The sequence below is a fragment of the Salarias fasciatus genome, chromosome 8 (assembly GCF_902148845.1).
Source record: "Salarias fasciatus chromosome 8, fSalaFa1.1, whole genome shotgun sequence".
In the NCBI taxonomy this organism is placed as follows: domain Eukaryota; kingdom Metazoa; phylum Chordata; class Actinopteri; order Blenniiformes; family Blenniidae; genus Salarias; species Salarias fasciatus.
In genome coordinates, this window is record NC_043752.1 from 591,200 (window position 1) to 602,826 (window position 11,627).

The 11,627-nt window shown below is 45.5% G+C and overlaps 2 protein-coding genes across 2 annotated transcripts; one reads left to right on the forward strand and one right to left on the reverse strand.

The window, feature by feature from the left end:
- Positions 1–1,292: 1,292 nt before the first annotated feature.
- On the reverse strand, positions 1,293–5,226 carry mrpl10 (mitochondrial ribosomal protein L10). Its single transcript, XM_030098715.1, has 5 exons — positions 5,164–5,226; positions 4,814–4,983; positions 4,376–4,540; positions 4,139–4,283; positions 1,293–2,390 (listed from the first exon to the last, which is right to left on the reverse strand). The coding sequence occupies exons 1-5, from the start codon at positions 5,201–5,203 to the stop codon at positions 2,152–2,154; spliced, it is 759 nt and encodes a 252-aa protein (XP_029954575.1). The 5' UTR covers positions 5,204–5,226; the 3' UTR covers positions 1,293–2,151.
- Positions 5,227–6,480: 1,254 nt separating this feature from the next.
- Positions 6,481–11,519, forward strand: pnpo (pyridoxamine 5'-phosphate oxidase). Its single transcript, XM_030098714.1, has 7 exons — positions 6,481–6,690; positions 8,707–8,831; positions 8,937–9,036; positions 9,755–9,808; positions 9,892–10,020; positions 10,270–10,340; positions 10,551–11,519. The coding sequence occupies exons 1-7, from the start codon at positions 6,499–6,501 to the stop codon at positions 10,714–10,716; spliced, it is 837 nt and encodes a 278-aa protein (XP_029954574.1). The 5' UTR covers positions 6,481–6,498; the 3' UTR covers positions 10,717–11,519.
- The last annotated feature ends 108 nt before the right edge of the window (positions 11,520–11,627 follow it).

Here is an 11,627-nt window from a genome sequence, read left to right on the forward strand (position 1 = left end):
ACTCGGTGTCTCTGGTCGTGTCCTCTGCGCCTGATCCGAGCCGGCTGTGCGCTGCGCAGTGCGCACTGTGCGCAGTGAGCGCCCCGTGTCCGGCCTTTATCCGCATTAACTGGAATTACAGGGACTGTCTGCGAGGAGGGCAAATCCAGCAGCTCCTCTTACTGTACACACACACACACACACACACACACACACACACACACACACACACACACACACACACACACTTCAAGCAACCTCAATCAAGGACTGTTCCTCCAGATTTATTTCCTTCATTTAGAACGTGTTGAAATCAGAAAAAAACTGAAGTGAAATAAAGCTGAATTAAGATTCATAGTTTAGTTTAGTTGATTGATTTATTTGACAGGGACCATGTACAAATACATTCATCTTTCAATAGAAAAGATGCTTTGTACCAGATTTAGCAAATGCTAATTTCCATCTGCAGTCCCTGGGCAGGTTCACAACAATAACAATGCAATTACATAACTATTTGTTAAAAACTATTACAAAACACAATACATTAGCTCATTTAAAATTGATATACATCAGTGTCAAATCCTATGTACAAAATCAACCGGACTGATGATATCAGGAATATATTTCTTCAGGTTTCTAGAAAACATGTTTAAATCTACAGAACATTTCAGACTGTCTGGGAGATGATTCCATTCTTTAATGGTTTTGAATGAAAAAGCTGTTTGAGCAAAGGTAGAGGATCTTTTTGGGATCGCACAGTTTTTGTGAACTGTGGATCGAGATGTTCGAGTTGTTTGCTCAGAGTAAAGTTGAACACATTTTTTTAATGGAGGTGGAGCAAGATGTTATTGACAATTTTAAAGATGGTCAGGAAACATGGCCAGAACAAACTGGGATCACAAGAAGTAGGACGAAAAAATTATAAAAATATTACAAAAGTGACGGCGACCCGCTGACTGCAGGTAAACACGCCCCTTTTTGTAGCTACCTGTCAATCACCGCAGGCATCACGTGACCCAAGCTCCCGTGCGTTGCCATAGTAACCCCAAACACCATGTGACACATTCACTGGCTGTGGCTCCTACAAATATAAACATTGAAATACACTAAATTTTGTTCAAACTATAATTACACAAACTAAATAAACTCATGGATTTAGATTTTCATCTTTCTCTCTCAGATCAGACTCATCGTCTTTCAAGAAACGTTCTCTGGAAGTGAAGTGACAATAAATTCTGCTTGTTAGAATTCATCAGTGTCATCGTAGCAAGAATACGTAAGAATTAAAACTCTGAGAAAGATTCAGATTCATCAACATTTATTTCTTTTGCACTAAACATACAGACTTCAGGTCTTTGTTGAGACAGTAATCACCACTAGATGTGGTTTCACTGAAATCTTCCACTGTGTTATGTAACGCATGCTCTGCAGTGTAGTGGTTTGCACTCTCCCCTCACAGTGACACAATCCTGTGTTTGAGCCCAGACCTGCATGTTTCCTCCACAGGATGAAGAGGGACGGACTCACTTCCTGGTTGCTTCGTGTCTGCTTGCAGGTCACAGAATAAGTGAAGCGTCTGTCTCCCTGAGCAGAGCAGGACCGAAGAGACCGACTGACCCAGATTAGCATGCCGAGTAATCTGCAGATTAATGAACCGCTTCGGTTCACTGTGGCTGACTGGAGGACTTTTTAATGACGCCACTTATATCTTTCAGCAAAGCTTCACCTTCTGCTCTGCGCACGCACACATGCACGCACACACACACTCTATTATCAAACAGCAGTCAGGAATCCACAAAGGATAAATTCCATTTGGAGGAGGTTTTAACTTGAAATGGTGAAGTGTGTGGTTTGATTGTTTCATTCTCCCACGATGTTGGTTCTAACATCAACTTTAGATCAGATTATTCCTGCAGGACTGAACAGAAACAGTGTGAACTTTTCAAATGGAAACAAGTTCAAATCCAAATGACACATAAAGTTCATGTCATTTATTATCACAAAGAAATGATTAAATACAGAGTGAGACTTCTTCCTGCAGCACCGTCCTTCTGTGACCTTGAGTCTGACGTCCAGCGAAACCAGTCCTTTCTGAAGCGCCGCTCCTCAGACCCCTGCCTGGGGCGGAGTTTGTCCACAGCGTTTCCCAGAGTCCCGCGGGTCCCGGTTCCTCTACGAGGCGTCCTCCGCCCTCGCCGCCGGGTCCCGGCCGGCCTCCGGGCTCTGCTGCTTGACGTACTGCTGCAGCAGCGCCGACAGGTGCGCCGGGTGGCGCTGCAGCATGGAGGCGGTGCGGGCGGTCATGGCGGTCAGCCCGCCCACCAGCTCGCCCTGGACCGCGGCGGCAGACGGCAGCCGGGAGAAGCCGACGACGCCCTGCGAGCTCAGCAGCGTCTTCTCGATGCAGGCGCCTGTCGAGAGCAGAGAAACCGTGATTCACATCAGAAACCCTCTGCTGACATCAGACCGTTCATGCGGCGCCAGACTGAGACTCGTCTTCCCAGGGTTCCTGTGTTGGATGTTTCAGAGGTCTGGTGTTTCTGAATGTGTCGACTGTTGAACTAAAACACTCCGAACAGTCGAACTAACCACTGACTGAATGACTGACAGTTAATTACTGTGAGAAAGACAGAAAATACACTCTAATAACCCCATTCCCCTTCACACCCATCCTACTCATAATGAAGTCCTGAGAACAGTGGGAAGCTTGATCAGTGGGATTCGAACCAGTGAACCTCTGAATCACATATCTAACCTCTGTTCTACCATCAGACCGAACCTATCGGTGATGGATTTATCCTCACTGCTTCTCTCCTCAGTAGAAGACAAAGTGATTCCATGAGAAGGTGACTCTAGCATCGCCTCCGGCCGTGTCTCCATCAGCGTGTCAGGACTGAACAAGGTGCAGATGAATGGATTCCTGCAGGGTGGCGAGCTGTCGGCACCCTGCGGGTCAGTTTGATGCTCTATAGTCTGGGTGTTAGAGGAGGAAGATGCTCTTTAAGGCCCGTCCATGCTTCACATGTCCGCATGGGTGCGCGTTGCGCGTTGGTCCGCGTGACGTAAAAATCGTCATGAATTCCTGTCCGCTAGGGTCCGCGCGGACCGGTCCGCGGACGTCCGCGCAGCAGCCAGAAATTGAGACCGCGTTGCGCATTGCGCGCAGGTCGCGGAAGTGTGCGCCTGCGCCAGAGCGCCATAGCAAACAAAACATGACGGTAAAAGTGAAAGTAGACGGAGCTCCAGCCTGATGGCTCCACTAAAGACACCGAAAGAGTGGAAAACTCGTGGAAAGAGAGAGAGACTGTCTGGAGGGAGGAGAAGGTCTGCAGACAGAAGTGAAAAAGTAACTAATCGCTCTGGCGCCGCCCCCGCGATTCAGAAACAGAAAAAAAAGGCTAAATAAACTTTAATACTTAAAGATAATGTACTGACAGTGTATGTGCTTAATTTTCTCTAAATAATCCGTAATAAAGGAGCAGATAAACAGTCTGTAGAGCCGGAAAAGCTTCTCGAGGCTGCGTGGATCACCGCGCCTGCATGAGACGCGCACAGCTGAGCTCAAAATGTAGCATGGGAGAAAGCGCGTCCGCATCGGTGGTGCGCGGACCTTCCAAAGCGGACGCGGAAACGCAGACATGTGAAGCATGGACGGGCCTTAAGTCTGGGTGTTAGAGGAGGAAGATGCTCTTTAGTCTGGGGGTCACTTGTCTTGTTTCAGGTGGAAACAGGAGTTTGATAAAACAGGAAACACTGATAATCTAATCAGTTCAGATTATCTCTGCTGTTCCTTCACTGTTTTAATATAAAGTAAAGATTAAAGAGCCTCCAACTGTGGCTCGGCTGGGAGAACGATCGTCTCGCAACCAGAAGGTTGTTGGCTCCATTCCCCATCTCTACATGTCTGAGTGTCCTTGAGCAAGACGCTGAAGGCCCCGCTGCTCCCAGTGCACGGCGCTCCTGTGAGTGGATGAATGTGGCGAACAGTGTGAAACGGCTTGGACTCTGTCAAAGCGCCACGTCGCTGAAGCTCATTCCCCAAACGCTGCAGCGGCTCAGCCTGACTTGACGACAGCGATCGGTCTGCAGTCGTTCTGTCGACATGTGTCTGTAACGGGTTCGAGCGGAGCAGCCGGACTGAAGCAGGCCAGGAACGTACCGAGCAGCGTCATCTGCGGACTGGACCGCAGAGACGTCAGCATCTCCTTCACCTTCAGCTGCGGGCTGACCAGCAGCACGGTGGGGCCGGTGAACAGAGGAGCCATGTTGCTGAACGCCGAGCCTCGCAGGAACGACCGCACCACCTGAGGACATCCAGCCGGGAAATGTTGGAGACACTCAGATTCAAACTGTGACTCGCCGCCGGGCCAGGCCGGGCCGGGCCGGTCCGCTTTACCTGGTTGGGGAAGAACTTGACGGAGATGCCGTGTTTATGGAGTCTGTGCTTGAACATGATCATATCTTCAGAGCTGCTGTTGTTGTTCTGGACCACGGCGATCATTTTACAGTCCTCGAACAACGTCTCCAGTTGCCTCTTCTTGATCAGCGTCAGAGGACTCTCCTGGCAGAAGACAAGACGAGACAACATCTCGTGAGGAGGTCAAGAAACATCCTGATCAGTTGGTACCGAAACGGCCACGATGAGACAAAGACGCCGAGCAGCTGATCAACAGGAAGTTCTGAGACGAAGAGTCCACCGAGCTCCGTGTTGGACCGGGATCCAGTCATCAAAATTCACTTGGTTTACAAATGATAGAAATGATGATTCAGATGGTGCCATCACTCAAAAGCACCAGGCAACACACACACACACACACACGCCGCGGTGTGTTACCTCCTGCTGGGCCTGGCTCTCTCTCGGGTAGGCGTCCGGCGGAGCGGCCCTCGGAGGAGGGACGTACTGTGTGACCGCGAGGAGCTTCTGCTTCAGGATGTGGACGGGTCTCCGGTGCCGCGTGACGGCCTTGGAGCCGTGCCGGACACTCTGCGCGAGGGGAATCCATCCTGAGAGACACAACAGCCGGTTAAAATCAGCCGAAGCAGCCGCGGTGGCCGTCGACGCAGCAAACCGGGAGAAAACACAGAACCGGGGCAGGACGCGACGCAGCTGCTCCCCGGTTAAAGCGAACAGCTGAAAACAGAAGCATAGCGCGTGTTTTCAAAGAAATAAATGCTTTAATTCACCCTGTTTCGGCAGACACTTCGCACACAAGGTCGCCGCCATGTTCAACAGGAAGCACGTGACCTGTGACGTCACAGTGAGAAATGATGTGTTCAGGGTCGTCGGCAAAACCACTATCGAGCAGAGCTCAGAATGTGATTGTAGGTTTTTTATTTGCCATTATTTCAAAATAAGATTAAGAGGCCAATTTAACAATTCCAATGGGAAAACATTTCAATATGGCAGAAATTTAAATTTCACAGTGCAAATTTTAATTATTAAAATCTGATGTGTTACTTTATAAATTAGTAATTCTGTAAGAACACAATCTAAAAACCAAGAATATGTGTCTATCTGAGTTATTGAAACAATTTTAAGGTAATATTCACTGAACAAATGTTGATGTATCGATGTTTCAGGGTTCTGATGTGCTTCACTTAAATTTCTAAATGTGTGAATGTAATTATCATGTTAAATATTCTCATGGTTTGTAAACAATTCAGTTCCACATTTTGTAAACACTGCTTTTCCTCTTTTGGTGTATATTCATGTTTGTCACCTTCCTTTATATTTTCTATGTGATTTAACTTCTGTAATTTCATTCGCTGCACTGACATCTTTGAGCAGCAAAGTAGTTTCCAAGATTCAGATTCTTAAAGTACAACTATCTATTTACCCATGTGATTAAATAAATCACACACTCTAATAAGAATTTGAAGTGTCTATTTCTCACTTTATTAAATCCAAGATGATCAAGAGCACAGAACCGCTACCCAGTTTACAGTCCAAAAAGAAACATATGACTAATACTTGCCGATTTTTAGATTATCATTTTATTGTTATCTTATTGTTCTGTTGCTTTTCCTTTCAATGTGCCCCTCTTGCCCACCGATGATAAATACAGGGGTTTTTTTTCTGATTCTGAATATTTCTAAGTTCCGTGTTTTCATGTGGAAGTGTTGGATCATGAGGTTTTGCTGTTGGTAACGTTGTTGTTGGATTTTTTGCAGCTTTTTAATGTTAGGTTTGAAATAGAAATGAAGCTGTTACATGATACCAGTGTTTTGCATACGAATCGCATTAATAACAAAAAAAAAAAGGTTTCTGCAGGTCTTCTTTACAGACTGTACCTGAACGCACCGTAACGTGCCCATGTGTAGTTTTAAAAATCGTTTTCATGTTTTTTGCGTTTAAAACAGTCTGCTACACCAACCACGGTCATTTTCTCACCTTCACAACGCGAAGATGTAAAAATATTATCTTAAAATCAGCTGGCGTTGCAGCGTCTGGTTACAAAAGTCGCACGTTTTCGTAACATCTTACGTAAAGAAGAGTGCGTCGTTACGTCAGCGAGCAGCATGAGGCGCATCCTCAGTGCAGTTTTATTCCGGCAAATCAGCAGATTGGGATTAAATCCTCTCTGTCGTGACCCTTTGACGGCGGGGGGCAGGAGCGTCACTGGCCTCGAGTTCTGCAGCAAAGCGACGAGCGGCGGAAGCAGCACGATGGACCTGAGCGACATGAGGAAGAAGTACAAGGGGGACGAGGAGGTAAGACATGTCAGGTCCCGGATCAGCTGCTCCGGGTCCCGGATCACTCACTGGGTCCCGGTTCAGCTCCTGCAGGTCCCGAGTCAGTATCTAGATCCTGGAACAGGTCCTCCAGGACCTGAATCAGCCCCTCCAGGACCTGGATCACTCTCTGGGTTCTCAATAAATGAGCTGATCTAGGTCCTTGATCAGCTCCTTTTCGTCCTGGATCAGCTCCACTAGGTCCTGAATCAGCCCCTCCAGGACCTGGATCACTCTCTGGGTTCTCAATGAGCCAGTCTAGGTCCTGGATCAGCCCCTCCAGGACCTGGATCAGCTCTGTTAGGTCCTGGATCAGGTCCTCCAAGTCCTTCATCCTTCTCTGGGTCCTAAATGAGCCCCCTCAGGTCCTGGATCAGCTCCATTAGGTCCTGGATCAGCCTCTCCAGGACCTGGATCAGCTCCATTAGGTCCTGGATCAGCCTGTCCAGGTCCTGGATCAGCTTCTCCAGGATGCACAGGTCCAACAATAACCCGTCTTCAAGGTCACGATCACATCTGTCTGGAGGGAAAGCAGCTGTTTTCCTGCTCTGCAGATGCTTCAGCATGTTTGATTCTTAGAAACACAAACTCCAAACCTGAAGATTAAAATCTGTTTCATCTGATTTTTATTATTTAAAACAATGCAGTGTGTGAGAATTCTTACATCTATCTGTCTATGTATCCATCATAGAATGTAATGTTATACAAGAAAACATATGTAGTTTGAAAATAGAACTTTAAAACACAATTTAAACCAATATACTGAAAAAATAACTAAATAATGAAGCTGAATGAGGTTTGATTTATATAGCGCCAAATACATCACAGGCACTTTGAGACACTTTTACAGAAGAAAACACAACAGTTCCACAAGAGCAAGAATAAAGACCACGGAAAGGAAAAACTCCATTTTAAAAGGAAGAAGACTTTGCAGAAGTAATTACTCTACAACGTAACTATTGCATTACTTAAAAAAAAAAAAAAACATGTTTAAATATGTCAAAGAACTTGGATCACCTCTTAATGGAACTTCAGATACATGTTCAATTAGAAAGCTGAACATGTGATTAATGAAATAAATGGACACTTGACAGAATAAATTACAAACAGGAAACACATTTATCTAAATTATTCAAATGTTCCTGTGTTTGACACCAGACACCGATCAGATTTGATCTGGAACTGGTTCCTTGTCTGTATGATGACGTCATTTAGAACTTTCCTGATTGAGGAGTTTGCAACATTGTATCAGTATTAAATGACATCATCATCTTATTTGACCTAGATATGCAAATGAGCTGCTCTGCAGATTGTCATGTAGACCCTATCTGAGGAACTGGCAACAATGTATCGCTTTTAAAGCAACATTGTTTTTGTTTTTGTTTACAAAACACACTAAAGGGCAACATACTGAATTTAATAAGCATCTAACTTAAATATTATTGTTTCACATTATGTACTTTCATCTAAATGATTATGACACTAATATGTACAACACAACTCACCATTCAATTCAGTTCAGCTTTATTTATACAGCACCAAGTACAACAGTCATTTCCAGGACCAGGATCAGGACTCTCTATGGCTGTATCTCCGTTACGTCACGTGACACAGTTTGCACCAGTGTTGTTCCTTATTTCTGGAAACAACCTTCATTCTCCATCAGACTCTGGAGGACAAACCAGCTGAAAGTGGTGAATTATAGTAAGAGAACCGCGCCTCATATGATTGTCGGTAACGGTAACGGCTTTGTAATGCTGGCAAAAGTATTTAGTTAATTATTTGTTATGCTGATTATTTTAATGCAGTTATTCCCTTCACTGGTCCAAATGGATGAATAAATACATAAATAATAAAGTAGGTAGGAGTTTAAAAGATAAATAAGAATCGATGATGCACATAAACGGCTCCACAAGAAAAAAAAAGTGTTTTAAAATGAACAAATGAGTGTGAGCGGCTGAAGTGGAGGGTGAAGCTGGGTTTTTTCCTCCACAGTGCTTCGAGGAGAGTCAGCTTTCCTCTCTGGACCCCATCAAGCAGTTCGGAACCTGGTTCGACGAAGCCACCAAGTGTCCTGAAATCGGCGAGGCCAACGCCATGTGCATCGCCACGGCAACCAAGTGCGTGAACATGGATGGGCGAGAGGACCAGCGGGCGTGTGTGGGAGAGGCTCTCACCTGTGTGTGTGTGTGTGTGTGTGTGTGTGTGTGTGTGTGTGTGTGCAGGGACGGACGGCCCTCCGCCCGCATGGTCCTCCTCAAAGGCTACAGCCACGAAGGGTTCCGCTTCTTCACCAACTACGAGAGCAGGAAGGGCTCGGAGCTGGTGAGAGACACGTGCACAGTGCACGAGGACGGACCACCATCCCCCTCCTCTCATTCACAACATCCACCACCGATCAGGATCCGGTCCAGCCACAACAAGCTGATCAAAACAAAACTCCAGTTCCACTGACAGGTCGAGCTGTCAGTCCAGTGACTCACTGCAGCCACCTGGTGGCCACACGTGGAAGTAACCACATTTAACACACTGCTACTTTAAATGTTAGTTTGAAGGATTTTTCTTGTGTGTTGAGTAGAAAATAGTAAACCAGCAGCCACAAGATCATCTGTCATTTAAACTAAAATACTGTTAATTCACTGTTGTTGTTGTTTTTTTGGCTCTGACATTTTAAATGTTTAAATCACACAATAATAAAAAGAATAGAATCGCACAAGCCAACACATCCATCCGCTTTCCCGACTGAGGATCTTTAATTTGCATTTTTAAATTTATTCTGACATTTTATTCATCAAAACAAATAACTAAAAAAAATTCTTAGAACTATCTTGAACTATTGTTTTATTCCTTTTTTATGTTATCTTTTCACATCTTAAAAAGTGTTGAATTGCATCAGTTCTTGAACATATCTAATCGGTTGTTCTGTCTTTGTCTCATGTATTTGTGGAAGCCAGTGTGTTGAGATGCTTTTATTTAAAACTGCTGGTTTCATAGAGTCCATTAAAACTGTGATTAAGGATTTGCTTCGGTTTGTCCTCCTCAGGAAAGTAACCCTCACGCCTGCCTGGTGTTCTACTGGGAGCCCCTGAACAGACAGGTACAGCCGCTGCGCTGTCTGTCAGCCGGCCCGTCTCCTGTCCTGCATGAAGCGGCTCATTTTGCTTCACTTTGCTGGTGCAGATTCGGATCGAGGGCTCGGTGGAGCGGATCCCGTACCAGAACTCCTGCGATTACTTCCACTCCCGGCCGAAGAGCAGCCAGATCGGAGCCGTCGTGAGCCGGCAGAGCACGCCGGTTCCCGACAGAAACGTGAGAATCGCACACTCAGCGGGAAGTGGCAGATTTCGGGTGACATTACCATGAGAATGATTGACATGGATGGATAAATATTCTCCAAGATTTCCTCTCTTTTCCAGTCTTTTTTGGTTTGAATGAGGATACAGCTTGTTCTCTGATGATCTAGCAGTTTGTGTGATGAAACTCAGAGCTTTCTGAACGGTTTGGTTCTGTGGGATATGAGATATGGTCTGAGCTCACCTCCTGGTTTTCTCTCTCCAGTATCTCCGGCAGAAAAACTCAGAGCTGGAGGAGAAGTACAAGAACACGGAGGTGCCGATGCCCGACTACTGGTGAGCATCACTGCTACGACTGAGGAAAAGTCATTTCATCCATGAACCCTTCACACTGTAACTCCAGCTCACGTCCAGGTTACAGAGCATCTTCCTCCTCTAACGTCCCGATTCTCGAGTCAAACAGAACAGTGTAAAAGTCTTTTCACCCTGCTGCGGTGCTGAAGCTGCTGTTCGCGGCGCGGTAACTCTCCCGTGCTCGGTTCACAGGGGCGGCTACATCGTGAAGCCGTACTACATCGAGTTCTGGCAGGGACAGACAAACAGACTGCACGACCGCATCGTCTTCACCAAGCCGAAGGACGGAGAGTCGCAGCCCGGAGAGTTCCAGCACGCCGCCGAGGGGGGCTGGGTGTACCAGAGACTGTCTCCATGAGACCGGCCTGCACAGGATGTGACAGAAAGGACTGAAATCTCATCTCGCACCGCATCCGCCTCGTCGACACCGACCCAAACCGTCTGAAGTGTGATAAATAGGTGCAGCTGTGTGTAACACCGTGAAACTGACTGTGTGTGTAGCTGTGGATCAACATCACCGTTCTGCAACTTTACGTTTTATCAGAAGTCATGATGAAAAAAAATTGTGCTGAGTGACACAAGAGCAAAGTCCAGCAGCTCCATCAGGTAATGATCGACAGGTGGTTAACGGCGCTGTCACTGACCTTCAGGACACTAAAGCTGCCCGTCGCCATCAGCAATTCAACCACGTGGGATTTAATTTCACTTCCAACAGGATTATAATCTCCATTAAATCTGCTGCACAGTTCTGAGTTTGTGCTACATTCAGGAAAAAGTGAGGCAGTTAACTTTCACTTTAGCAATAATCACTTTGTCTTACTTGAAACGGTATTGTTTGTGTTGACATGATGGTCACATGACTGGCTTGCAGTTTTTTTTCCCCTCAAGTGGATGAAATTAACAGGGACACTTGTCCTCATATGAATGAACTTCAGGTTTAGAGGAGTTAAAGGATGTTCCACCCCCTGTAAAATAATTCATCCTGTCACAGTAGTCTGTCAACAGTCATTAATTCATCATGAACTGACTGTCCTGGTCTAATTTGTGAAATATTGAATCTAAGTGCTGTTAATTGTGCCAATTATTGTGTGTACTGTATTGTACTGTTTGGAAAGGGAGTTGATGGTAATTTTTAATGTAAAATAGAAATAAATTTTAATTTCTAATCAATGAAATTGTTTCATTCTTTGTAAGAAATATAACTTTTATGATAAAAACAGCTGTTTTTGAGTCCAAAAAATAAAACATGTTTAAACCTCAAAATAAAGA